General features: G+C 41.5%; 1 protein-coding gene across 1 annotated transcript; it reads left to right on the top strand.

The window, feature by feature from the left end:
- The first annotated feature begins 1,695 nt into the window (after positions 1-1,695).
- Positions 1,696-3,582, top strand: LOC129845281 (gastrula zinc finger protein XlCGF71.1-like). The gene has a single exon (XM_055913156.1). It carries the CDS (start codon positions 1,907-1,909, stop codon positions 2,720-2,722), a length of 816 nt encoding a protein of 271 aa, XP_055769131.1. The 5' UTR covers positions 1,696-1,906; the 3' UTR covers positions 2,723-3,582.
- Positions 3,583-25,301: the final 21,719 nt, after the last annotated feature.

Consider the following 25,301-nt stretch of genomic DNA (forward strand, 5'->3'; position numbering starts at 1 on the left):
AGAGTTTGTTCGAAAATGTGCATATTTAGCGGCACAAATCGTGGTTATACAATGAGAATAGTGGCCAAAACTTAGAGCAATCTGACCGGCGCCATCTTGGTGAAGCACCTATTCTAATCGAAAACTATTCATAAACTTGACTAAAAAATACAAGTTGGACAGCTAATGAAAGATAAATTAGTTCTTAATGCAATCGCTGTGTTAGATTTTTAAAATTAACGTTACTAGACATACAGTGTGCGTTACAGCCAGACCAGTGCCTGCAAAAATGGCGACCAAACACTTTTACATTTTTCCACATAAATACGGAATAACATCATAAATATCTCTTACTTTTGGACGAGCTTCCATCAGAATCTTGGGCAAGATGTCCTTTGTCCAAAATAATCGTTGCACAGTCCTAAAACGTCCTCTTCACCTTTGGAATTAGCAGCTAACAATAGCTATGTCGCACAGACATGCCCAAACGTCAAAGCGCAATACTAAGGAAATACCGAAAATAGCAATATACTCGTATAAACTGATATAACTCGGTTTAAAATAACTTCGTTATGATGTTTCTAACACTTATATCGAATTAAATCACAGACGGATATACATAAGGCCTAAAACGAGAGCGTTTGAGCATGCCATTCTGATGTCCTCCTCTGCGTCTTGACGAAAGTCAAAAAGAGCGGACACTGCATGCCATGGCGTTTTATAAGCTCTGAGATCTACGTAGAAGCTCCATTCCACTTCTCATTGGTTACTGACATCCAGGGGAAGGCGGGTGCAGTTCATGACGACCAATAGGATGCATACAGAGTTTTAAACTGATCCTAGAACAGAGTCAACATTTTCAGATTTTGCAGTACCTATCAGGAATTTCGCTGCCAAACGAGTTCTGTTTCACTCAGAGAAATAATTCAAACGGTTTTAGAAACTAGAGAGTGTTTTCTATCCAATAGTAATAATAATATGCATATTGTACGAGCAAGAATTGAGTACGAGGCAGTTTAATTTGGGAACGCTAAATGTCGAAGTTGAAACAGCACCCCCTGTAGTGTCAAGAGTTAAGACATGAAGGTTGGTCAATGCGAGACATTTCTAGAACTTTGAAAGTGTCTTCAAGTGCGGTCTCAAAAACCATCAAGCACTATGATGAAACTGGGCTCTCATGAGGACCGCCACAGGAAAGGAAGACCCAGAGATACCTCTGCGGCAGAGGATAAGTTCATTAGATTTAACAGCCTCAGAATTTGCAGCCCAAATAAATGCTTCACAGAGTTCAAGTAACAGACACATTTCAACATCAACTGTTCAGAGGAGACTACGTGAATCCGGCCTTCTCCAATTGAGATGGCTTGGGATGAGTTGGACCGCAGAGTGAAGGAAAAGCAGCCAACATGTGCTCAGCATATGTTGGAAGTCCTTCAAACTGTTGGTAAAGCATTCCAGGTGAAGCTGGTTGAGAGAATGCGAAGAGTGCAAAGCTGTCATCAAGGCAAAGGGTGGCTACTTTGAAGAATCTAAAATATAACACTTTTTTGGTTACTACATGATTCCATAGTTTTGATGTCTTCACTGTTAATCTACAATGTAGAAAATAGTGAAAATAAAGAAAAACCCTGGAATGAGTAGGTGTGTCCAAATTTTGGACTGGTACTGTATATCACACCAACTGACTGGTTCTTATGATGTTGTTCACACAGGAGACCATGTTGAGAAATTCTCTATATCCAGAGAGCAACAGCAGGAAGATCACAGAGCTAAGAGGTCTCACCACTGCCCACATTGTGAGGAGATTTTCCCATTTCTATCAAAGCTAAAAATACACCTAAAAATACACACAGGAAAGAATCTGTATTCCTGTACTGACTGTGGGAAGGATTTCACAAAATTAAAGGTTCTGATAGTTCATCAGAGAATGCATGAACGGATACATACAGGATTGAAGCCTTACTTCTGCTCTGACTGTGGAAAGAGTTTCTCTCGCCTGGGCACCTTAAAAAGACATGAACATATACATACAGGAGAGAAGCCTTACTCCTGCTCTGACTGTGGGGCAAGTTTCTCTCGACTGGGCCACCTAAAAACACATGAAGGTATACATACAGGAGAGAAGCCTTTCTCCTGCTCTGACTGTGGAAAGAGTTTCTCTAGACCAGGCCACCTAAAAACACATGAACGTATACATACAGGAGAGAAGCCTTACTCCTGCTCTAACTGTGGGAAGAGTTTCTCTCTACTGAGCAACTTAAAAGCACATGAACGTATGCATACAGGAGTAAAGCCTTACTCTTGCTCTGACTGTGGAAAGAGTTTCTCTCGACTGGGCCACTTAAAAACACATGAACGTATACATACAGGAGAGAAGCCTTACTTCTGCTCTGACTGTTTAAAATGCTTCACAACATCAAATGACCTAAACGTTCATCAGAGAACACACACAGGAGAGAAGCCTTACTCCTGCTCTGATTGTGTAAAATGCTTCACAACATACTCTGGTCTTGAAAGTCATCAGAGAACACACACAGGAGAGAAGCCTTACTTCTGCTCTAATTGTGTAAAATGCTTCACATCATCAACTAACCTAAAAATTCATCAGAGAACACACACAGGAGAGAAGCCTTACTCCTGCTCTGACTGTGGAAAGAGTTTCTCCCGACTGGGCAACTTAAAAAGACATGAACGTATACATACAGGAGAGAAGCCTTACTTCTGCTCTGACTTTGTAAAATGATTCACAACATCAACTGAGCTAAAAGGAAATCAGAGTACACACACAGGAGAAAAGCCTTACTCCTGCTCTTGACTGTGGAAAATGCTTTACAACATCAACTGAGCTAAGAGTTCATCAGAGCACAAACACAGAAGAGAAGCCTTACTCCTGCTCTGACTGTGCGAAGAGTTTCTCCCGATTGGCCACCTTAAAAACACATCAATGTATACATACAGGTGAGAAGCCTCATCAGTTGTCTCAGACCAGCCAAGATTAGTCACTACATCACCTCATTCTCATCTCATAAAGGAAGTGGTAACAGTGAATTTGATAACGTTAACACTCTATTGTAATCATATTTTTGTTCTCACTGTGTTAACTGTGCAGAGGAAAGGGAGCATTATAGAATGCCATTGGAAATGATCATTCTCCATCTTTTTTACTACAAAACATAGAAACGCATCAACATGTACTTTAGCATTTTAGCTAATAAGCAACTTTGCAACAACATTGCATGACCAAAAGTATGTGGACTCCTGCTCGTCGAACATCTCATTCCAAAATCATGGACATTAATATGGACTTGGTCCCCCCTTTGCTGAAATAACAGCCTCCACTCTTCTGGGAAGGCTTTCCACTAGATGTTGGAACATTGCTGTGGGGACTTTCTTTCATTCAGTCACAAGTGATGTTGGGCGATTAGGCCTGGCTCGAAGTTGTCATTCCAATTCATCCCAAAGTTGTTAAATGGGGTTCAGGTCAGGGCTCTGTGCAGGCCAGTCAAGTTATTCCACACCGATCTCGATAAACCATTTCTGTATGGACCTCGCTTTGTGTATAGGAGCATTGTCATGCTGAAACAGGAAAGGGTCTTCATCAAACTGTTGCCATAAAGTTGGCAGCACAGAATTGTCTAGAATGTCATTGTTTGCTGTGGCGTTATGATTTCCCTTCACTGGAACTAAAGGGTCCGAACCATGAAAAACAGCCTCAGACCATTATTCCTCCTCCACCAAACTTTACAGTTGGCACTCTGCATTGGGACAGGTAGCATTCTTCTGGCATCTGCCAAACCCAGATTTGTCCATCAGACTTCCAGGTGATAAGACGTGATTCATAGCGCCAGAGAACGTGTTTCCACTGCTTCAGAGTCCAATGGCGGTGAGCTTTACACAACTCCAGCTGACGCTTGGCATGTCACATGGTGATCTTAAGCTTGTTTGCGGCTGCTCGGCCATAGAAACCCATTTTTTGTGAAGCTCCTGACGAACAGTTCTTGTGCTGACGTTGCTTCCAGAGGCAGTTTGGAACTCTGTAGTTATTGTTGCAACCGAGGACAGACAATTCTAACGCACTTCACCACTTGGCGGTCCCGTTCTGTAAGCTTGTGTGACCTACCACTTCGCTCCTAGACGTTTCCACTTCACAATAGCAACACTTATAGTTGACTGGGGCAGGTCTAGCAGGGCAGATATTTGACGAACTGACTTGTTAAAAAGGTGGCATCCCATGACGAAGCCATTTTGAAAGTCGCTGAGCTCTTCAGGCCATTCTACTGCCAATGTTTGTCTATGGAGATTGCATGGCTGTGTGCTTGATTTTACTCACCTGTCAGTAACGGGTGTGGCTGAAATAGCCGACTCTACTAATTTGAAGGGATATACCTTTCTGTTTATATAGTGTACTTAAGCATGTTAGGTTAGGATGCAACTACTTAGCATGTTCATTAACGTTAGCAACAACAAATTGGAATAAGTCAAATATACGTAACATATTGTACGAATTGTAATTCGTAACATACTATACGTCATACAAATCTTATTATATTGTACGACTCATTTTACATTTGTAGGCCAATGTAATGTAACAAAGCATACTGTATCATACTAAAGTGTGTGGTATGGCTTTTTATTACATATAATACGTTTTGCTCTGACACCAAGTTGTCCCTCTGCAGTTTTCTGTGGGAATGAGTTAGTAGACACAACATGTATCAGATAGAGATGGTGTGATGCTCAGTTTTCTGTGGGAATGAGTTAGTAAACATGTATCAGATAGAGATGATGTGATGATCAGTTTTCACCATTAGTTTGGGTGGATTATTTTAACTACATAACGACTTTTGTTTAATGATATGCAGGCTCTGAAATGACTACACGTGTTTATTAAATTGCCTTAGAAAACTAGATTGATTACTTTAGTCATTGGTTAATGTATTTGGATAACTGCAATGAATTTAATGATCTGCCTATGAAAAATAAACAATCTACATGAATTTGTGCTGGTCATACTTAGTTTTTTGGGTTATCTATACAGAAAATACAATGATTTGTTGTGTCTATCTATTCAAAACATGTCACTACATCTCTAGACATCACCATGGGGACAAGCCCATTTGCAGTATAAATTACTTAAATATGTTTCCTATTAAAAACAGTTAAATAAAACAAACAAAGGATTATTTCTTATTTGAAAGTGTTTTCTATGGTGCCAAAGTCTAGGGACAGCATTACCACCACAATCCAATAATGACCCAGTTACTATTGGGGGATGGAACCAGAGAGGAAGTTTGTGTTACCTTTCTCACACCACTACAGAATTCATTCTTCATTGTTAGAGCTCAATTATTGCCCAGGATTATATTGAGGCTCAGGCTGTTGAAATGCCCTGTTGATTACATAAACAGTCTTGTAGAACTCTGGTATTGGTGGTGCATTTGAGGGTGTCATTGTTATGAATGCTCAGAGTAACAGAGCTGTGAACTCTCTTGCCGAATGGAACTAGAGAGGAGCTTGTGTTAACCTTTCCACGCCCCATTGTTCAGAGTGGAAGCGCTGTGAACTCGCCAGTGAAGGCCCACGTCTACCACAACCTTTCCTATTTTGTTAGTAAGTACCACAGCATTTTAGGAAGCAATTGTTCAAAATGTGTTCATATGTAATATTACAATGGGAGGGGATGTGGCCTGCACAGGGGAAGAAGTTGATCTCAGACTTCTATTTAGAACTGGGATCCTATTCAGAGTTGACAGATTAACAGTGAGGACAAACCCAGCCTACCTCTCTCCTGCCATACTACAAACCCACAGTCAATTGGTTCTGATTGTGACAGTGGAGCCTAGTTTGTACTGTAGGATCCAGAGATGGCATCAGTGAAGCTGGAAGACAACAGTCAAACACTGGAGCTGAATGTCAACATTAAAGATGAGGAAGAGGAGAAGAAGATTGGGAAATCTGTTGTTCATGGTAAGAGCAGGTTCTATCTATAAATGATCTTGATAATTTAGACCTCCATACATTATGACCCAGTCTATTGTTAGGTTGAATTCTGTCATTCTGACATCCAATTCTATTCAAAGCTTTTGAACGAGGAAAATGTGGAATTGGAATTTGGGAAACTTTGTGAATTGACTGAAATTGAAATGGAATTGACCCTGACAGTTGCTAATCCTTTTGATAGTGAGCGGGGGATGACATTGCTAACAATTTTCAAAGGGAAGTTGGTTTTGAAGTTTCTGTCCTATGTTTGAGAGATTAAGAAAGATCAGTAAAACATATATATATATATTTACCTGTATTTAACCCCTTTTTTCAATATATACTTCTCAAAAACAAAAAAATCAAACTTGTACCTGCTACCTTCAGACACTTGTGGGCATCCTAGAGCAAAATGTACTTGTTCGTGAGTCTCACCTTGTAGGCTACAGACAGAAGTTGGTGTCTCCTGGTCTGACAAACAACACTGCAGCTCTGCCACCTTCCACCGCAGATGCGGAAGGCCAACATCAGCGGATGTGGTGGATTGAGAGACAACCCATTCAAAAATACATCTCTAGCTTAAACAGAACGCTTTTGATGGGGATTTTTATTATTAAGCTAATTTGATTTCGGCGGGGGTGCGGACATTTGACTCTTGGGTTTTTTAAAGCACACCAGCGTATACATAAAGAAGAGATGCTGGTAACACTTCCTTTCATGGGGTCCGTATTATAGGCTCTAATTAATAATTGCCAGCAATATACCCCCCTGCATCCCACTGCTAGCTAGCCTCTGAAGCTAAGCAGGGTTGGTCCTGGTCGGTCTCTGGATGGGAGAACAGATGCTGCTGGAAGTGGTGTTGGAGGGCCAGCAGGAGACAGTCTTTCCTCTGGTCTAAAATAAAATCATAATACCATCATGGCCACCTTAATCATCCCTAGCTTCCAATTGGCTCATTCATCCCCCCTCCTCTCTACTAAAACTATTCCCCAGGTTGTTGCTGTAACTGAGAATGTGTTCAGTCAATTTACCTGGTAAAATAAGCGTAAAAAAATATAAAGATAATTACTTATACCATCTGGGTTAACTTGGTTGAGCTTACAAAAACAGATCTAGTACGAGTCTCATCCCAGATGAGGAACAAGACACTTTCAAAGCACATGTAATGTTTGCCTAAATACAATGTAATTTCTACTTCTTACACAGAATTTAGCTAGTTAAAATTAAGTGTATCTTTAGGAGTAATTCATGTGTACCTATACAGTACATTACCCACCCTGACAACCTGGCCCTCCATTTAAAGCGTGTGGAAATGACATCCAAGTGGGAGAACAAATACACTAGTACAACACAGAGTATATTTAATATCTACACAAGTACAATGTAATTACTAGGTGTTACACAGGATTTGGCCAGTAATAATGAAGTCTATCTTGTGGGGTACTTACTTGTAATTACAGTGAACCAATAGCCACTGGTGGAAAAAGTACCCAGTTGTTATACTTCAGTAAAAGTAAAGACACCTTAATAATAAAAGTGAAAGTCACCCAGTAAAATACTTGAGTAAAAGTCAAAGTATAAGGGTTTTAAATATACTTAAGTATCAAAAGTAAAAAATATTATTCACATTCCTTATATTAAACAAACCAGATGGCAAAATTGTAAACAAAATAAATTACAATTAAAAAAATGTAAAAACATGATTAATAGCCAGGGGCACACCAACACTAAGACATCATTTACAAACAAAGCATTTATGTTTAGTAAGTCCACCGACCTGGATGACCAGGGATGTTCTCTTGGTAACTGTGAATTGGACTATTTTCCTGTCCTGCTAAGCATTCGAAATGTAATGTTTACTTTTGGGTGTCATGGAAAATGTATTGAGTAAAAAGTAAATAATTTTCTTTAGAACAGGGGACGAGAAGGTCAGTGTGCAAAAATTGTACATGATACTATAGATTGCCGCGAAAGAAAAAAAGTGTTATAGACGAGACAGAAACATCAAGACAGGAGAGAGAAAGGTACGTTTAACATGCAATTTGTTTAGTTTTCTTTTGGGTTACATACATTTTGCTGGACGATTTAGCATAGGAAGTTAACTGCAGTGCCATAACCTTAGTTAGCAAACGTTAGCAGGCCTAACAATAACGTCAGCTAACTAGTTACCATATCACATTGTACAGAATATACTTTCCATGTAGTATGTTGAGTTTTGTTTGGATTAGCTAGGTAGTTTTCTAACCTTGACTAGCTACTGTAGCTAGCTAAGTTACCTAACCTAAAGCTGACAAATAGCTATGATATGGTCGCTACTCGCTAGCTAGCTGGGCTCACCTTTGTGTGAAGCTAGCCATAATAACAATTATCCACATCAGTGGAATTTACGGTTCGCCTTCATAATAAAAGTCCCCAATTGGAAACAACAGGGTGTGGTCAATCTTGGGTTAGTTAAACAAATCTTTCGTGTTAGCAAGCACTTTTATAGCTAGCTGGACAACACAATAACTAGTGAGCAAGGCATAGCTAGCTATAGGCTTAAACCATGGAAAGCATGATGATGATAACTACTGTAGGGTAATGTAGTGTCTAAATTGTCATACTTTATTCTCTACCACAGATTTCCACAAGGTCTCAGACTCCAGGATGGGAAAGGCTTACTAGAAAGAAACATATGACAACAGAGACAGTTGTTGATTTCCGTTGTTATTTGTAACATTAAAAAGGGGAGAAAAAGACAATCCTGTTTTTCTAAATTAGCTACAGTGCTTTCGAAAGTATTTAGACCCCTTTGACTTTTTCCACATTTTGTTACTTTACAGCCTTATTCCAAAATGTATTAAATAAAACGTTTTCCTCAGCAATCTACACACAATACCCCATAATTCAAATGAAAACAGGTTTTTAGAAATGTTTACAAAAAAACACATTTAAACATTTTACATTTACATTTAAGTCATTTAGCAGACGCTCTTATCCAGAGCGACTTACAAATTGGTGCATTCACCTTATGATATCCAGTGGAACAACCACTTTACAATAGTGCATCTAACTCTTTTAAGGGGGGGGGGGGGTTAGAAGGATTACTTTATCCTATCCTAGGTATTCCTTAAAGAGGTGGGGTTTCAGGTGTCTCCGGAAGGTGGTGATTGACTCCGCTGACCTGGCGTCGTGAGGGAGTTTGTTCCACCATTGGGGTGCCAGAGCAGCGAACAGTTTTGACTGGGCTGAGCGGGAACTGTACTTCCTCAGAGGTAGGGAGGCGAGCAGGCCAGAGGTGGATGAACGCAGTGCCCTTGTTTGGGTGTAGGGCCTGATCAGAGCCTGAAGGTACGGAGGTGCCGTTCCCCTCACAGCTCCGTAGGCAAGCACCATGGTCTTGTAGCGGATGCGAGCTTCAACTGGAAGCCAGTGGAGAGAGCGGAGGAGCGGGGTGACGTGAGAGAACTTGGGAAAGTTGAACACCAGACGGGCTGCGGCGTTCTGGATGAGTTGTAGGGGTTTAATGGCACAGGCAGGGAGCCCAGCCAACAGCGAGTTGCAGTAATCCAGACGGGAGATGACAAGTGCCTGGATTAGGACCTGCGCCGCTTCCTGCGTGAGGCAGGGTCGTACTCTGCGAATGTTGTAGAGCATGAACCTACAGGAACGGGTCACCGCCTTGATGTTAGTTGAGAACGACAGGGTGTTGTCCAGGATCACGCCAAGGTTCTTAGCACTCTGGGAGGAGGACACAATGGAGTTGTCAACCGTGATGGGGAGATCATGGAACGGGCAGTCCTTCCCCGGGAGGAAGAGCAGCTCCGTCTTGCCGAGGTTCAGCTTGAGGTGGTGATCCGTCATCCACACTGATATGTCTGCCAGACATGCAGAGATGCGATTCACCACCTGGTTATCAGAGGGGGGAAAGGAGAAGATTAATTGTGTGTCGTCTGCATAGCAATGATAGGAGAGACCATGTGAGGATATGACAGAGCCAAGTGACTTGGTGTATAGCGAGAATAGGAGAGGGCCTAGAACAGAGCCCTGGGGGACACCAGTGGTGAAAGCACGTGGTGCGGAGACAGATTCTCGCCACGCCACCTGGTAGGAGCGACCTGTCAGGTAGGACGCAATCCAAGCGTGGGCCGCGCCGGAGATGCCCAGCTCGGAGAGGGTGGAGAGGAGGATCTGATGGTTCACAGTATCAAAGGCAGCCGATAGGTCTAGAAGGATGAGAGCAGAGGAGAGAGAGTTAGCTTTAGCAGTGCGGAGCGCCTCCGTGACACAGAGAAGAGCAGTCTCAGTTGAATGACTAGTCTTGAAACCTGACTGATTTGGATCAAGAAGGTCATTCTGAGAGAGATAGCAGGAGAGCTGGCCAAGGACGGCACGTTCAAGAGTTTTGGAGAGAAAAGAAAGAAGGGATACTGGTCTGTAGTTGTTGACATCGGAGGGATCGAGTGTAGGTTTTTTCAGAAGGGGTGCAACTCTCGCTCTCTTCAAGACGGAAGGGACGAAGCCAGCGGTCAAGGATGAGTTGATGAGCGAGGTGAGGTAAGGGAGAAGGTCTCCGGAAATGGTCTGGAGAAGAGAGGAGGGGATAGGGTCAAGCGGGCAGGTTGTTGGGCGGCCGGCCGTCACAAGACGCAAGATTTCATCTGGAGAGAGAGGGGAGAAAGAGGTCAAAGCACAGGGTAGGGCAGTGTGAGCAGAACCAGCTGTGTCGTTTGACTTAGCAAACGAGGATCGGATGTCGTCGACCTTCTTTTCAAAATGGTTGACGAAGTCATCAGCAGAGAGGGAGGAGGGGGGAGGAGGGGGAGGAGGATTCAGGAGGGAGGAGAAGGTGGCAAAGAGCTTCCTAGGGTTAGAGGCAGATGCTTGGAATTTAGAGTGGTAGAAATTGGCTTTAGCAGCAGAGACAGAAGAGGAGAATGTAGAGAGGAGGGAGTGAAAGGATGCCAGGTCCGCAGGGAGGCGAGTTTTCCTCCATTTCCGCTCGGCTGCCCGGAGCCCTGTTCTGTGAGCTCGCAATGAGTCGTCGAGCCACGGAGCAGGAGGGGAGGACCGAGCCGGCCTGGAGGATAGGGGACATAGAGAGTCAAAGGATGCAGAAAGGGAGGAGAGGAGGGTTGAGGAGGCAGAATCAGGAGATAGGTTGGAGAAGGTTTGAGCAGAGGGAAGAGATGATAGGATGGAAGAGGAGAGAGTAGCGGGGGAGAGAGAGCGAAGGTTGGGACGGCGCGATACCATCCGAGTAGGGGCAGTGTGGGAAGTGTTGGATGAGAGCGAGAGGGAAAAGGATACAAGGTAGTGGTCGGAGACTTGGAGGGGAGTTGCAATGAGATTAGTGGAAGAACAGCATCTAGTAAAGATGAGGTCAAGCGTATTGCCTGCCTTGTGAGTAGGGGGGGAAGGTGAGAGGGTGAGGTCAAAAGAGGAGAGGAGTGGAAAGAAGGAGGCAGAGAGGAATGAGTCAAAGGTAGACGTGGGGAGGTTAAAGTCACCCAGAACTGTGAGAGGTGAGCCATCCTCAGGAAAGGAACTTATCAGGGCGTCAAGCTCATTGATGAACTCTCCAAGGGAACCTTAATGTCCCCTTTCCCCTTTCTTCTGTCCTTATTTTGTCCCACTTTGTCCCTTCTTTGTCCCTTCTTCTCTTCTGCCAACTAGACACTCCTTGTTAGCTAGCTAGCTTCTTCCAGGAATGTCCCTAGCAACTGCCTAGCAACAGGTAAACAACTTAGCTAGCTAAGAAAACGGTATAATTTTATGAAAAATTTTTACTTTTTCAAAAGCCTTTCTTCTTTGTTTGCTGCTTGTTTGGTCTCCTATTCAGTTTGCAGTTTTCTTTTGATTTTTTTTCGATGTACTTTACTCTAAAAAAACATTTAAATTTCAATATTTGTAGGAGCTCATCTTTTCAGCTGCTGCTGCTTAATTTGGAACTCCGGAACACTAAACACTAAACAGAAATACTTATTTACCTAAGTATTCAGACCCTTTGCTATCAGACTTGAAATTGAGCTCTGGTGCATCCTGTTTCCATTGATTATCCTTGAGATGTTTCTACAACTTTTTTTATTTTATTTTTTATTTTTTGGGGGGTGTTTCTACAACTTGATTGGAGTCCAGCTGTGGTAATTTCAATTGATTGGACATGATTTGGAAAGGCACACACCTGTCTATATAAGGTCCCACAGTTGACAGTAGATGTCAGAGAGATTCTTGATGAAAACCTGCTCCAGAGCGCTCAGGACTTCAGACTGGGGTGAAGGTTCACCTTCCAACAGGACAACGACTAGAAAAACACACAGCCAAGACAACGCAGGAGTGGCTTCTGGACATGTCTCGTGATGTCCTGTAGTGGCCCAGCCAGAGCCTGGCCAGTCTGGTTCCTGTCTAGGTTTCTTCCTAGGTTCCTTCCTTCTAGGGAGTTTTTACTAGCCACTGTGCTTCTGCATAGCTCTTTGGGGTTTTAGTCTCGGTACCTGCACCCTCAGTGGAGTCAACGAACACCGGAAGCATCCGTTTTTCAGGGAGAAGGCAGAGAGGAAGCCAAAGCCTGAAAACCGCAAGCTTGTGGTGTTTCTTTTACGCCTGATACGTTAGGTTAGGGTATCTGTAAATCACTTTGTGGCAACTGCAGCTGTAAAAAGGGCTTTATAAAATACATGTGATTGACATGTATATCACACCAACTGACTGGTTCTTCTGATGTTCTTCACACAGGAGACCATATTGAGACATTCTCTACATCCAGAGAGCAACAGCAGGAAGATCCCAGAGCTAAGAGGTCTCACCACTGCCCACATTGAGGAGATTTTCCCAATTCTATCAAAGCTAAAAATACACCTAAAAATAGACACAGGAGAGAAGCTTCACTCCTGCTCTGACTGTGTCAAATGTTTCTCAACATCAGCTCAGCTAAAAGTTCATCAGAGAACACACACAGGTGAGAAGCCTTACTCCTGCTCTGACTGTGGAAAGATTTTCTCTCAACTGGGACACTTAAAAAGACATGAACATATACATACAGGAGTGAATATTTATGCCTGCTCTGACTGTGTGAAATGTTTCATTACATCAACTGATCTAAAAGTCCACCAGAGAACACACACAGGAGAGAAGCCTTACTCCTGCTCTGACTGTGGAAAGAGTTTCTCTCTACTGGGCAACTTAAAAAGACATGAACGTATACATACAGGAGTGAAGCCTTACTCCTGTTCTGACTGTGGAAAGAGTTTCTCGCAAATGGGCCAGTTAAAAAGACACCAAGGTAAACATAAAGGAGAGAAGCCTTACCACTCGTATTGTGGCAGAGTAACTCAAGTGAAAGTCACCAAGTAAAATACTACTTGTGTAAAAGGCTGAAATTATTTGGTTGTAAATATACTTATGTATCAAAAGTAGAAGTATGAATCATTTCAAATTCCTTAAATTAAATGACCAATTCGGCACATTTGGGCAAACTCCTGGCAGACTTGATACAGTCCAGTAATGTAATTCTTCACTGCATCAGTCAAACTGTGCACACACTGCTGCCATCTGGTGTCCAAAATCTAAATTACATCTAGAATCCTATCTGAAAGTATGGCCTTTCTCTTGCTTTTCAAAGATGATAAAAAAGAAAAACACCGTTTTTTTGTTTGTATGATCTTTTACCAGATCTAACGTGTTATTTTTGTACATTAATTTCACATTTCCACAAACCTCTAATTTTTAACTTTCAAAAGGTATCAAGAATATGCATGTCTTTGCTTCAGGTGCTGAGCTACAGGCAGTTAGATGTGGGTATGTCATTTTAGGTGAAAATGTTTTTTTTTTTAAAGAGTACGATCCTTGAGGTTTTAAGTGAACCAGATGACACAATTGTGTTGTTTTTTTATATTACAGATAGCCAGGGGCTCACTAACACCATTTACACACTCCAACACCATTTACACACTCCAACACCATTTACACACTCCAACACCATTTACACACTCCAACACCATTTACACACTCCAACACCATTTACACACTCCAACACCATTTACACACTCCAACACCATTTACACACTCCAACACCATTTACACACTCCAACACCATTTACAAACAAAGCATTTGTATTTAGTGAGTCCGCCAGATTAGAGGCTGTAGGGATGACCAGGGATGTTATCTTGATAAGTGTGTGAATTTGACCATTTTCTGTCCTGCTAATCATAAAAAAATGTAACGAGTACTTTTGGGTGTCAGGGAAAATGTTTAGAGTAAAAAGTACATTATTTTATTTAGGAATTTTTGTCAAATATAAATAGTAAAGTACAGATACCCCCAAAAATGACTTAATTTTTACCTAAGTACTTTACACCACTGCCTGCATCCATGCTCTGTGTCAGCATTGCAGGCTGGTGGTGTGAAGGAGTGGGGTGTGTTTTATGGGCACACATTGGGCCCCTTGATAAAAGTTGAGCAATGTTTGAATGCCACAGGATATCTAAATAATCATTGCCAATCAGGTGCGTCCCTTCAAGGCAGCAGTGTATCCATCTGCAAGTTGATTTTTTTCAGCAGGATTATGCCACAAGGCTTGTCCAGGAATGATTCCAAGAACATTACAGTGAATTCAGCTCACTGCAGTGGCCTGCCGAGTCATCAGATCTCAATCCAATTGTGCATCTGTGGGAGGAGATGGAACGAGCTATTCAGAGTAGAGATCCACTCCCAGCCAACTTGACACAATTGTAGGAAGCATTGGAGTCAACATGGGCCAGCATCCCTGTGGAACACACAACACCTTGGACAGTCCATACACCGACAAATTGAGGCTGTTCTGAGGACAAAAGAGGGTGCAACTCAATATTAGGAAGGTGTTTCAAATGTTTTGTACACTCCGTGTATATCAGATAAAGATGGTGTGATGATCAGTGTTTAGCGTTAGTTTGGGTGGATTATTTTATATTACTAAACAACTTTGTTTAATGATAAACAGGCGATGAGTCGACTACTTGTGTTTATGAAATTGTATTTTAATACTAGATTCATTATTTTAGTCATTGATGATGAATATATTTGAATAACTGTATTGAAGTTAATTGATCTGGCGGCAGGTAGCCTAGCGGTTAAGAGTGTTAGGCCAGTAACAGAAAGGGTGCTGGTTTGAATCCTGAGCCAACTAGGTGAAAAATCTGTCATTGTGCCCTTGAGCAAGGCAATTAACCCTTATTTGTCCTGTAAGTCTCTCTGGATAAGAACATCTGCTAAGTGACAAGAATGTAATGAAAATAATGTTTGTACATGAATTTATGCTGGGAAACCACTTTTTCCTCATGTGTATAATGAAATGAAATAAACTGTTTGAAGTGAAATACTGTATATACAATGCACAACATTACCACTTTGTTGACCCTGGTCAGAGGTACAGGACCATAGTAAGCTAGACTATGTAGCTACTGTTGTTAGTAGTCTACAGTTTCCATGTAATACAGCATGTCAGATCGCTAATGATTAGGTGTATAGGCTGCTACATTTATGCAAGCGTTTTAGCTGGTGTATATCAGGAGTGATGTATTATCAGGCTGAATAACTACCAGAGGGAAGTGGAGAGCGCGCATTGAGCTTTGTGCGTTGTGCCCGGCCCGCCCGACATGGTCAAGAGAGGCAAAGGGCCTGCAGCAGCACTCTGATGTGAAGACCTGTACAAAAATGTATGATTGTAGTACAATGAAAAAAATACAGCATTGTATTTTCATGAAATGGTAGTGACCAAAAAACATGATTTCCATTGTACTAGACCTAGGAATATAAAATGTTTATTTATAGCACAGGCTTAGAAAAAATGCATCTCAAACTAAATGTAACTCCAAAGGAACTCTAAAGGGATAGTTCAATCAAATTACAAATGTACAGATTGGTTTCCTCACCCTGTATACAATCCCAATAATGTGCACGTCAGCAGTGAAGTTCTGAAGATGGAGGACTTTCAGTACAGCAGTGTTCCCCAACCTGGTCCCAAAGGGGTGTACATGTATGTTTTTGACCTAGCACTCACATACCTTATTCAGATCAAAGGCTTGAGTTGCTTAGTTGAATCCAGTGTGTGAGTTTTAGGGCAAAAACAAAAAAGCACACCCCTTTGGATCCCCTGGACCACGATTGGGAAACACTGCAGTACACAGCAAAAAGTGTGATGATTCAAAATATATCTATTTTACAGTTTGAAGTCCTGTATGTCAGATTACTTGGTTGGTATTCAGGGGACTAGGTACAGTATGTACTCAGGAGATGAATCTCTGATCTTAGCAGCATCATTCTTACGCCTTCGCAGCATTGCATTGTGGTTCTTCAATGTTTTCCTGCCACTAGGAACAGATAAAACATTTGTGGATCATTAGAAAATGTCTTCTGTATCTGTCGTTTCCATCACGGTGCAATGATTGTTTTGCGAAATGTTTTTTTTGTAGAGCTGGGTCAATGGAAACCTGTCCAGTGATGCCATCTCTAGATCCTGCAGTGCAAACAAGTCTCCACTGTCACAATCAGGACCCATTGACTTTAGGTTTAGAATCTGTGTGGAAGGAGAGAGGCAGGCTAGTTTTGTCCTCACTATTAATCTGTCAACTCTGTCTCAGATCAACCTCCTGGTCCTCCCCTGTGCAGCCCCCCCCCCCCCTCCCCTCCTTTGTACTGTAAGTATGATCACATTTTGATCAATGGCTTCCTAAAATGCTGTGGTGCTGACTAACACAATAGGAAAGGTTGAGGTAGACATGGGCCATCACATGTGAGGTCACAGTTCTTTCACTCTAAACATTCATATCAATGACTCACCCTCAAATGGACCATCACCACCAGAGTTCTAGAAGACTATTTACATAATCAACTGGGCATTACAACATCCTGACCCTCTATATAGTCTTGGGTATATATTGAACTCTATCAAAGGGGTGTGGAAAAGGTCTGTTGAAATGAATACTGTAATGGTGTGAGAAAGGTAACACAAGCTTCCTCTCTGGTTCCATCACCCAATAGTAACTGGGTCATTATTTGATTGTGGTGGTAATTCTGTCCCTGGACTTTGGCACCATAAAAAAAGACTAATAATACATTACAATACTATGCTGACATATGGAATGGTTTAAGAAGGTCATACCATGGATTGTTTAGATAATTTATTTAGAATTTTAGGACTACATTAGGTATAAACAATATATTTAAAAATGATTTGATAAAATACTGAATTTGGCCTTCACTACTATATCCCATAGTGTTAACAGAATTTATAACGGTTGAAGATAAATGATTAAATAATTCTACCCGGAAACTTAACCATTAGAGGTTATGTAGCTTAGACAAGGAGTAATTAAAGCTGATAAACATATGTCCAAATAGGTTGTACTGGGGAAGAGAGGTTATGTAGCTTAGACAAGGAGTAATTAAAGCTGATAAACATATGTCCAAATAGGTTGTACTGGAGAAGAGAGGTTATGTATGTGTGTGCCGAAAGAAAACAAAGAGAATCCTTAACCTATGTTTGAACCGACCCGGCTATAACTCTGGGGAGATAAGATAGGACAGGGAGTACCCCTCCAGGTTTCCCTTATCTTGGGGGGAATGGAACTGTCAGTTGGGTAGTGATCAACTGTTGAGAGAATTCTAGAGAAGTAGATAGGATAGCTCTCCTAATGTTAGTGTGTATGTATGTGCGTAGGTTAAGAGAATGTTATAAAAGGAATATCTTTGTATATGCACGGTAGAGCTCTCGTGAATAAAATTGGATTTGACTAATTGTGAGTTGGGAATTCTGTCTGTTTCATGTAAACCAGAACTTTGCACACTCTGGGTTGCAGACCTAAGGATAATTGAAATTTATGAACATTGATTACAAAATTCTATATCACATAGAAACATTTATTAAAATAGTAATGGTGAAAACCGAGCAACACGTCATCAATATCTGATACATTTAGTATTTTATTAGGATCCCCAGCGGCTACTCTTCCTGGGGTCAAACAGGAAACACTAAAAATACAAGCTCTACATTTATCATTAAGCAAAAGTTATTTAGTAATATAAAATAATCGACCCAAGTTAATGCTAAAAACTGATCATCACACCATCTTTATCTGATATACACTGAGTGTACAAAACATTAAAAACACCTTCCTAATATTGAGTTGCACCCCCCTTTGTCGTCACGGCATGGACTGTCCAAGGTGTTGAGAGTGTCAAATTGGCTGGGAGTGGATCTACTCCGAATAGCTCGCTTCATCTCCTCCCACAGATTCACAATTACAGTGAATTCAGTGAGCTGAATTCACTGTAATGTTCTTGGAACCATTCCTGGACAAGCCTTGTGGCATAATCCTGCTGAAAAAACAACAACTTGCAGATGGATAAACTGCTGCCATGAAGGGATGCACCTGATTGGTAATGATTATTTAGATATCCTGTGGCATTCAAACATTGCTCAACTTTTATCAAGGGGCCCAATGTGTGCCCTGAAAACACACCCCAGCCATCACACCACCAGCCTGCAATGCTGACACACAGCATGGATGCATACAGTGGTGTAAAGTACTTATGTAGTTTTTTGGGGTATCTATACTTAACTATTCATATTTTGTACAACTTTTACTTTTATTTCGCAAATTCCTAAAGTAAATCATGTACTTTTTACTCTAAACATTTTCCCTGACACCCAAAAGTACTAGTTACATTTTTTATGATTAGCATGACAGAAAATGGTCAAATTAACGCACTTATCAAGATAACATCCCTGGTCATCCCTACTGCCTCTGATCTGGTGCACTCACTAAACACAAATGCTTTGTTTGTAAATGGTGTTGGAGTGTGCCCCTGGCTATAAGTAATATAAAAAAATAAAAAACAATTGTGCTGTCTGGTTTGCTTAAAAACCTCAAGGAATAAGTAAGGTTCACTCCTTTGTGTGTTCTCTACAGTCAGATCAGTGGCAAGACTTCTCTCCTGTATGTATACGTTCATGTCTTTTTAATGTGCTCGGTAGAGAGAAACTCCTTCCACAATCAGAGCAGGAGTAAGGCTTCTCTCCTGTGTGTGTTCTCTGATGAACTTGTAGCTCAGCTGGTGTTGTGAAGCATTTTACACAGTCAGAGCAGCAGTAAGGCCTCACTCCTGTATGTATATGTTCATGTCTTTTTAAGTGGCCCAGTTGAGAGAAACTCTTTCCACAATCAGAGCAGGAGTAAGGCTTCACTCCTGTATGTATATGTTCATGTCTTTTTAAGTGGCCCAGTCGAGAGAAACTCTTTCCACAATCAGAGCAGGAGTAAGGCGTCTCTCCTGTGTGTGTTCTCTGATGAACTTGTAGCTCAGCCGATGTTGTGAAGCATTTTACACAGTCAGAGCAGCAGTAAGGCTTCACTCCTGTATGTATACGTTCATGTCTTTTTAAGTGGCCCAGTCGAGAGAAACTCTTTCCACAGTCCGAGCAGGAGTAAGGCTTCACTCCTGTATGTATACGTTCATGTGTTTTTAAGTGGCCCAATCGAGAGAAACTCTTTCCACAGTCCGAGCAGGAGTAAGGCTTCACTCCTGTATGTATACGTTCATGTGTTTTTAAGTGGCCCAGTCGAGAGAAACTCTTTCCACAGTCAGAGCAGGAGTAAGGCTTCCCTCCAGTGTGCACTCTCTGATGAACTGCCAAAGCTCCTGGTGTTGTGAATCTCTTCCCACAGTCAGTACAGGAATACAGATTCTCTCCAGTGTGTATTTTTAGGTGTGTTTTTAGCTTTAAATGAATTGGGAAAATCTCCTCACAATGTGGGCAGTGGTGAGACCTCTTAGCTCTGTGATCTTCCTGCTGTTGCTCTCTGGATATAGATAATGTCTCAACATGGTCTCCTGTGTGAACAACATCAGAAGAACCAGTCAGTTGGTGCGATATACATGTCAATCAAATTTATATTATGAAGCCCTTTTTACATCAGCAGTTGTCACAAAGTGCTTTACAGAAACCCAGCCTAAAACCCCAAAGAGCAAGCAATGCAAATGTAGAAGCACAGTAGCCAGGAAAAACTCCCTAGCAAGCAGGAATCTTGGAAGAAATGTAGAGAGGAACCAGGCCCAAAGGGGTGACCAGTCCTCTTCTGTCTGTACTGGGTTACATATGTATTCATATCAGTAGGCTGTACAATACAGGGGAATAAAACTATTCTAAAAGTGGGTAAGAGATGAAAGCTAAAATGGGGCGTGTCATTTCATAAACTGCCAGTGTTTTAAAGTTCTGTCTACTTCACTTCTTTAGTCTACTCTCTGAGCACTCCAGATAGCCAAGTGAATAAAACAAACGCTGGCAATACTGGTGTCAAACCATGCAAGTCTCAGTAGCATGAAATAATATCTACCTTCTCATTGAAACAGTTCATCATGAAACAGTTCTACTGCAACTTTTCATACACAGTGGGAAGTTGGAATGAAAAACAAACGTAGTTAGATAGAACCTGCTCTTACCATGAGAAACAGATGTCCCAATCTTCTCCTCCTCTTCTTCATCTTTAATGTTAACATTCAGCTCCAGTGTTTGACTGCAGTCTTCCAGCTTCACTGATACCATCTCTGGATCCTGCAGTTCAAACTGGGCTCCCCTGTCACAATCAGGACCCAGTGACTGTAGGTTTGGACTCCGTGTGGAAGGAGAGAGGCAGGCTGTGTCTGTCCTCACTGTTGATGTTACCGGCCTCAGACTTAATTCTAGTCGTCCTGTAGTAACAATGAAAAACAGACAAAAAAAAGTTAGTCTTGACATTTCTGGCACTTGCTTTATTCTCAAAAAATATATAAAAAAATATTATATTTATTTTTGTTCAATTATCTAATTCAGTGCTTGACTTGGACTGAAATAGGTGCCGATACTCAGCTCCGGTGAGCTGAGCACTGATCTCATTTCAATAGATTTGGTAGCTAAGCATTGACAACAAAACATGAATTAATTCACATTAGACAAAGTACACACTTTAAATTAGGCTACACAACGTAAGTGAATCTATAGTAGATTTCCTAAATTCACATAAATGCATAAATGAAAAAAACATTTAGTACTAGCTCGTGCTTGGCACTGCCCACTATGACGCATCTGTTCCCATTGGAAACGACTGGCTGTGGTCTATCTTGGTTTGGTGCAACCGTCCTTGCATTCTCGTGTTCTTGGGGTGGCCCTACCCCATTATATGAGAAGGACGGTGCTTAATTTGAGACAGATCTTCCGGCACCTCTCAGTTTTGTAGTCTTTTGTTCCGGAACCCATTTGCCAGGATCAGGTAGACTACCTCTTGTGACATGAAAAAGTATCACGCAAAAAGTATCACGTTTATCACACAAAAATCTGCATAAAAGCAATCAGAGTAGTTACATTTGGATTCCTCTGTAATTGTCATGCCCCCTAAAAATCGTAATGTGAAAACGTGCCTGATATTCTAAGAATGTATTAATGTTGGGCCGTCCCAGGTTTATGGTTTGTGCAACATTGTAGACTATTTAGACCAAGGCGTGGCCATTGCTGTGGTGAGAGAGAAGCACGCCTGTATCTCTCACAGAACTAAAATGAGATTAATTTTCTATTATCTCTCTCCCTCTCTGTGCTGTTATAGACATGAGCCAGAAACTCATCTCTCCAGCATTGCACTTCTTCATTTATCTCCTAATAGAATAATAGCTGTGGGAAGTGTGTTGCTGCAGCACTCTGCAGTCTGTTCAGAAAGAAATGAAATCATTCCCAATACTACACCAGGAGTATTTAGCTACAGAGGATCAATAGCTAATTTAAATAAAATAGCCCAGCTGTGGATTGTGTGTAACCAAATCACAAGGCATGTCTACAGTCAGGAACATGTGGCAAATCTGTCAGTGAACAGCATGCAGCCAAAACAGGCCTTTAGCAATATTTCTAATACAATCGCTGGAAAACACAGGTTGTAAAGCAAATGGATCCTGCTGAAAAGAAAATACTAGTCTGTCTGTTACCAAGTTATCAACTTCCATATAGGCCTATTGAGCAAACATCATAGTTTTACAAAGTAAAGCAAGAGAGAGAAGCTTTTGGCCGGTGAGTGAGCTGCACATCATTGGGTGAGTCAGTGAAACTGGAAAGCTTGTTTAGGACTATAACTTCCTCCTCATATTGTACAATGTGTTTCTCCTCACACCTGGCCTAGGCTATTGATGGATTAGAGACAAGGTCGTTTTTATTGACCTCAGATGCTCAGTTTGTCAGTGTCGAAGTAGCCTGTCATTTTGGTCATTTGTGAAGTATTAAAAAATATTCTTCAAAAGTCTCCAGTCATCTAAAATGATGTAGAACTGCATGAAATCCATTTATAGAAGGCCACATTTTTCCAGGACTCCAGGCTACAAAAGAAATGTACTCCATGTGTGTAACTTCTGTAAGTGGCTCAAAACCACTGCTCCAGAGTGGCACAGCGGTCTAAGGCACCGCATCTCAGTGCAACAGGCGTCACACCAGTCTCTGGTTTGAATCCAGTCTGTATCACATCCGGCCGCGATTGGCAGTCCCATAGGGCGGCGCACAATTGGCCCAGCATCGTCCGGGTAGGCCGTCATTGTAAATAAGAATTTGTTCTGAACTGACTTGCCTAGTTAAATTAAATAAAACAAGTATAATATGCCAGTACGCAAAAGCCATGATAATGCCTGCAATGCTTTATTATAAAAGGTATTTTATTTAATGTGTTCTGGTACCTCAGAGAACCCCAGGTCACCACCTCTCGGGCTCACTTTTGGTTCCAGCACCTCCCAAATGACAAATTAAGCACTGGAGAAGTGGGTAGCTGCCTCTGCCTCCTCCGGGACACATCTCCTTTGCATAGAATTCGTGAGGATGTTGATTTTGGCCTGTGGAATAGACCACATGTAACAACACCTGAACAAGATCGGTACATCCGAACATCACACCTGCTAGACAGGAATGTCATTGTTTTGCCATGGCCAGCGAAGAGCCCGGATCTCAATCCCATTGAGCACGTCTGGGACCTGTAGGATCGGAGGGTGAGGGCTAGGGCCATTCCCCCAGGAAATGTCCGGGATCTTGCAGGTGCCTTGGTGGAAGAGTGGAGTAACGTCTCACAGCAGAACTGGCAAATCTGGTGCAGTCCATGAGGAGGAGATGCACTGCAGTACTTAATGCAGCTGGTGGCCACACCAGATACTGACTGTTACTTTTGATTTTGACCCCCCCTTTGTTCAGGGACACATTATTCTATTTCTGTTAGTCACATGTCCGTGGAACTTGTTCAGTTTGTCTCAGTTGTTGAATCTTGTTATTTTACATACAAATATTTACACATGTTAAGTTTGCTGAAAATAAACGCAGTTGACAGTAAGAGGTTGTTTCTTTTTTTGCCAAGTTTATTTTTACCTTGTCAGCTCAGGGATTCGATCCAGCAACCTTTCGATTACTGGCCCATCTCTCTAACCACTAGGCTACCTGTACGTCATTCATATAAGTAGGCTGTGCAATACAAAAGGAGAATAAAACTATTCTAAAACTATCTCATAAGTCATGAAAATGATCAGCCATTTTATCCTCCACTCATTATCACAAGGGTTAGAAACTACCCAGACTCATTTCATAGAACTTCAAAACACTGGCAGTTTTACTTCACTTCTTTAGTCTCCTCTCTGGGCACTCCAGATAGCCCAGTGAATAAAACAAATGCTGGCAATACTGATGTCAAACCATGCAAGTGTCAGTAGCATTAAATAATATTTACCTTCTCATTGAAACAGTTCATCATGAAACAGTTCTACTGCAACTTTTCATGCACAGTGGGAAGTTGTAACGAACAACAAAATTAGACAGAACCTGCTCTTACCATGAGAAACAGATTTCCCAATCTTCTCCTCCTCTTCTTCATCTTTAATGTTGACATTCAGCTCCAGTGTTTGACTGCAGTCTTCCAGCTTCACTGATGCCATCTCTGGATCCTGCAGTGCAAACTGGTCCCCACTGTCACAATCAGGACCCAGTGACTGTAGGTTTGGACTCAGTGTGGAAGGAGAGAGGCAGCCTGGGTTTGTCCTCACTGTTGATGTTACAGGCCTCAGACTTAATCTGAGTCGGCCTGAAGTAATAAAGAGAAACGGACACAAAAGTTAGTGCCATAAAAATATGGTTTATATTTAGGTGCAGGAGCTCCACAATACTGTTGAGCTAATATTCTATAAAGAGGAACATGAGCTCAAACAGTAGACATTTGAGGTGCCAGTACTCATCCGGTGAGCTGCTGTCCAAGTCAAGCACTGATCTCATTTCAATAGATCTGGTAGTTAAGCATTGACAAAACATTAATTCATTCACATTAGACAAAGTATACACTTTAAAATTAGGCTACACAACTTAAATGCACTTAATCTGTAGTAGATTTCCTGAATTCACATAAATACCTCAAAAAACATTTAGTACAAGGTTGTAGTATGTTTTAGGCAGCACTATGTACTATTTACCTGAATAACCTTGTCTTCACTGTATTATTCCAATCAAAAACCAATAGTAGTTCCGTTCACACCATAGTAACATGTATAGATAGACAGAAACAACTGAATGTCTCTGAATATTAGTTCACATGTAGAAAACTGATAAGCATTACATTTAGCTTCAAAACAGTAGTGCAACCTTAAAATTGTCTTTCTCTGCTGCACCCTCAGCGCCTGCACTGAAGTGTTTTGATGCAGACCGAGTGGGAACCGCCATTTTACCATCTCGTTAATTTTACACAAAACCAAAAACAACATGTAAAACGAACCCAGAAATATCAAATAGATTGATCCTTTATGAAATTACCTTGACGAAATGATATACATTCACTCAGACTAACCCAAAGTCTATAACTATGTGACTTGTAAAAAATTGATCACGTTACCTCACGCGGTTTCACTGTTATAATCGGAAAGTTTCTACTTCCAGTGTATTGATCTGCTCATAGTGAACCACCAAGCCCCGCATTCATATCAGGCATGTCGGGAGTTGAACAGCTGTTGTCAAGTCGCGAGAGAGGGGGAGGGAGTTTGAGGCACCAATCTTGAATGTCATTGAGTGACTAGAAAAACAGTCTGAGGGTGAGTTATTGGCAGATGTAATCACCAAAGTCTGAAAAATCACTAATTAAATCAATCAATATTACTGTCTGTTGAGCTGTATCTGAACAGCCAATCACGTGTTTTGCTTTGCCTCAGGTGAGATGACATCAACTCACATACTCATTATAATATGTCCACCTTGGATGACAGACCAAAAGGATAGCTGTAGATTAATCAACTCTGCACTAGGAGGTGCTGGCCAGCCTATTGTCTTTTCTGATAGTGGATTTAAAGTTGAAGATCT

The sequence above is a fragment of the Salvelinus fontinalis genome, unplaced genomic scaffold, assembly GCF_029448725.1.
Source record: "Salvelinus fontinalis isolate EN_2023a unplaced genomic scaffold, ASM2944872v1 scaffold_0267, whole genome shotgun sequence".
Lineage (NCBI taxonomy): Eukaryota > Metazoa > Chordata > Actinopteri > Salmoniformes > Salmonidae > Salvelinus > Salvelinus fontinalis.

Bases quoted from the DNA above. Each gene is read 5' to 3' on its own strand.
- LOC129845281 (XM_055913156.1), top strand. From the start codon at position 1,907: ATGCATGAACGGATACATACAGGATTGAAGCCTTACTTCTGCTCTGAC.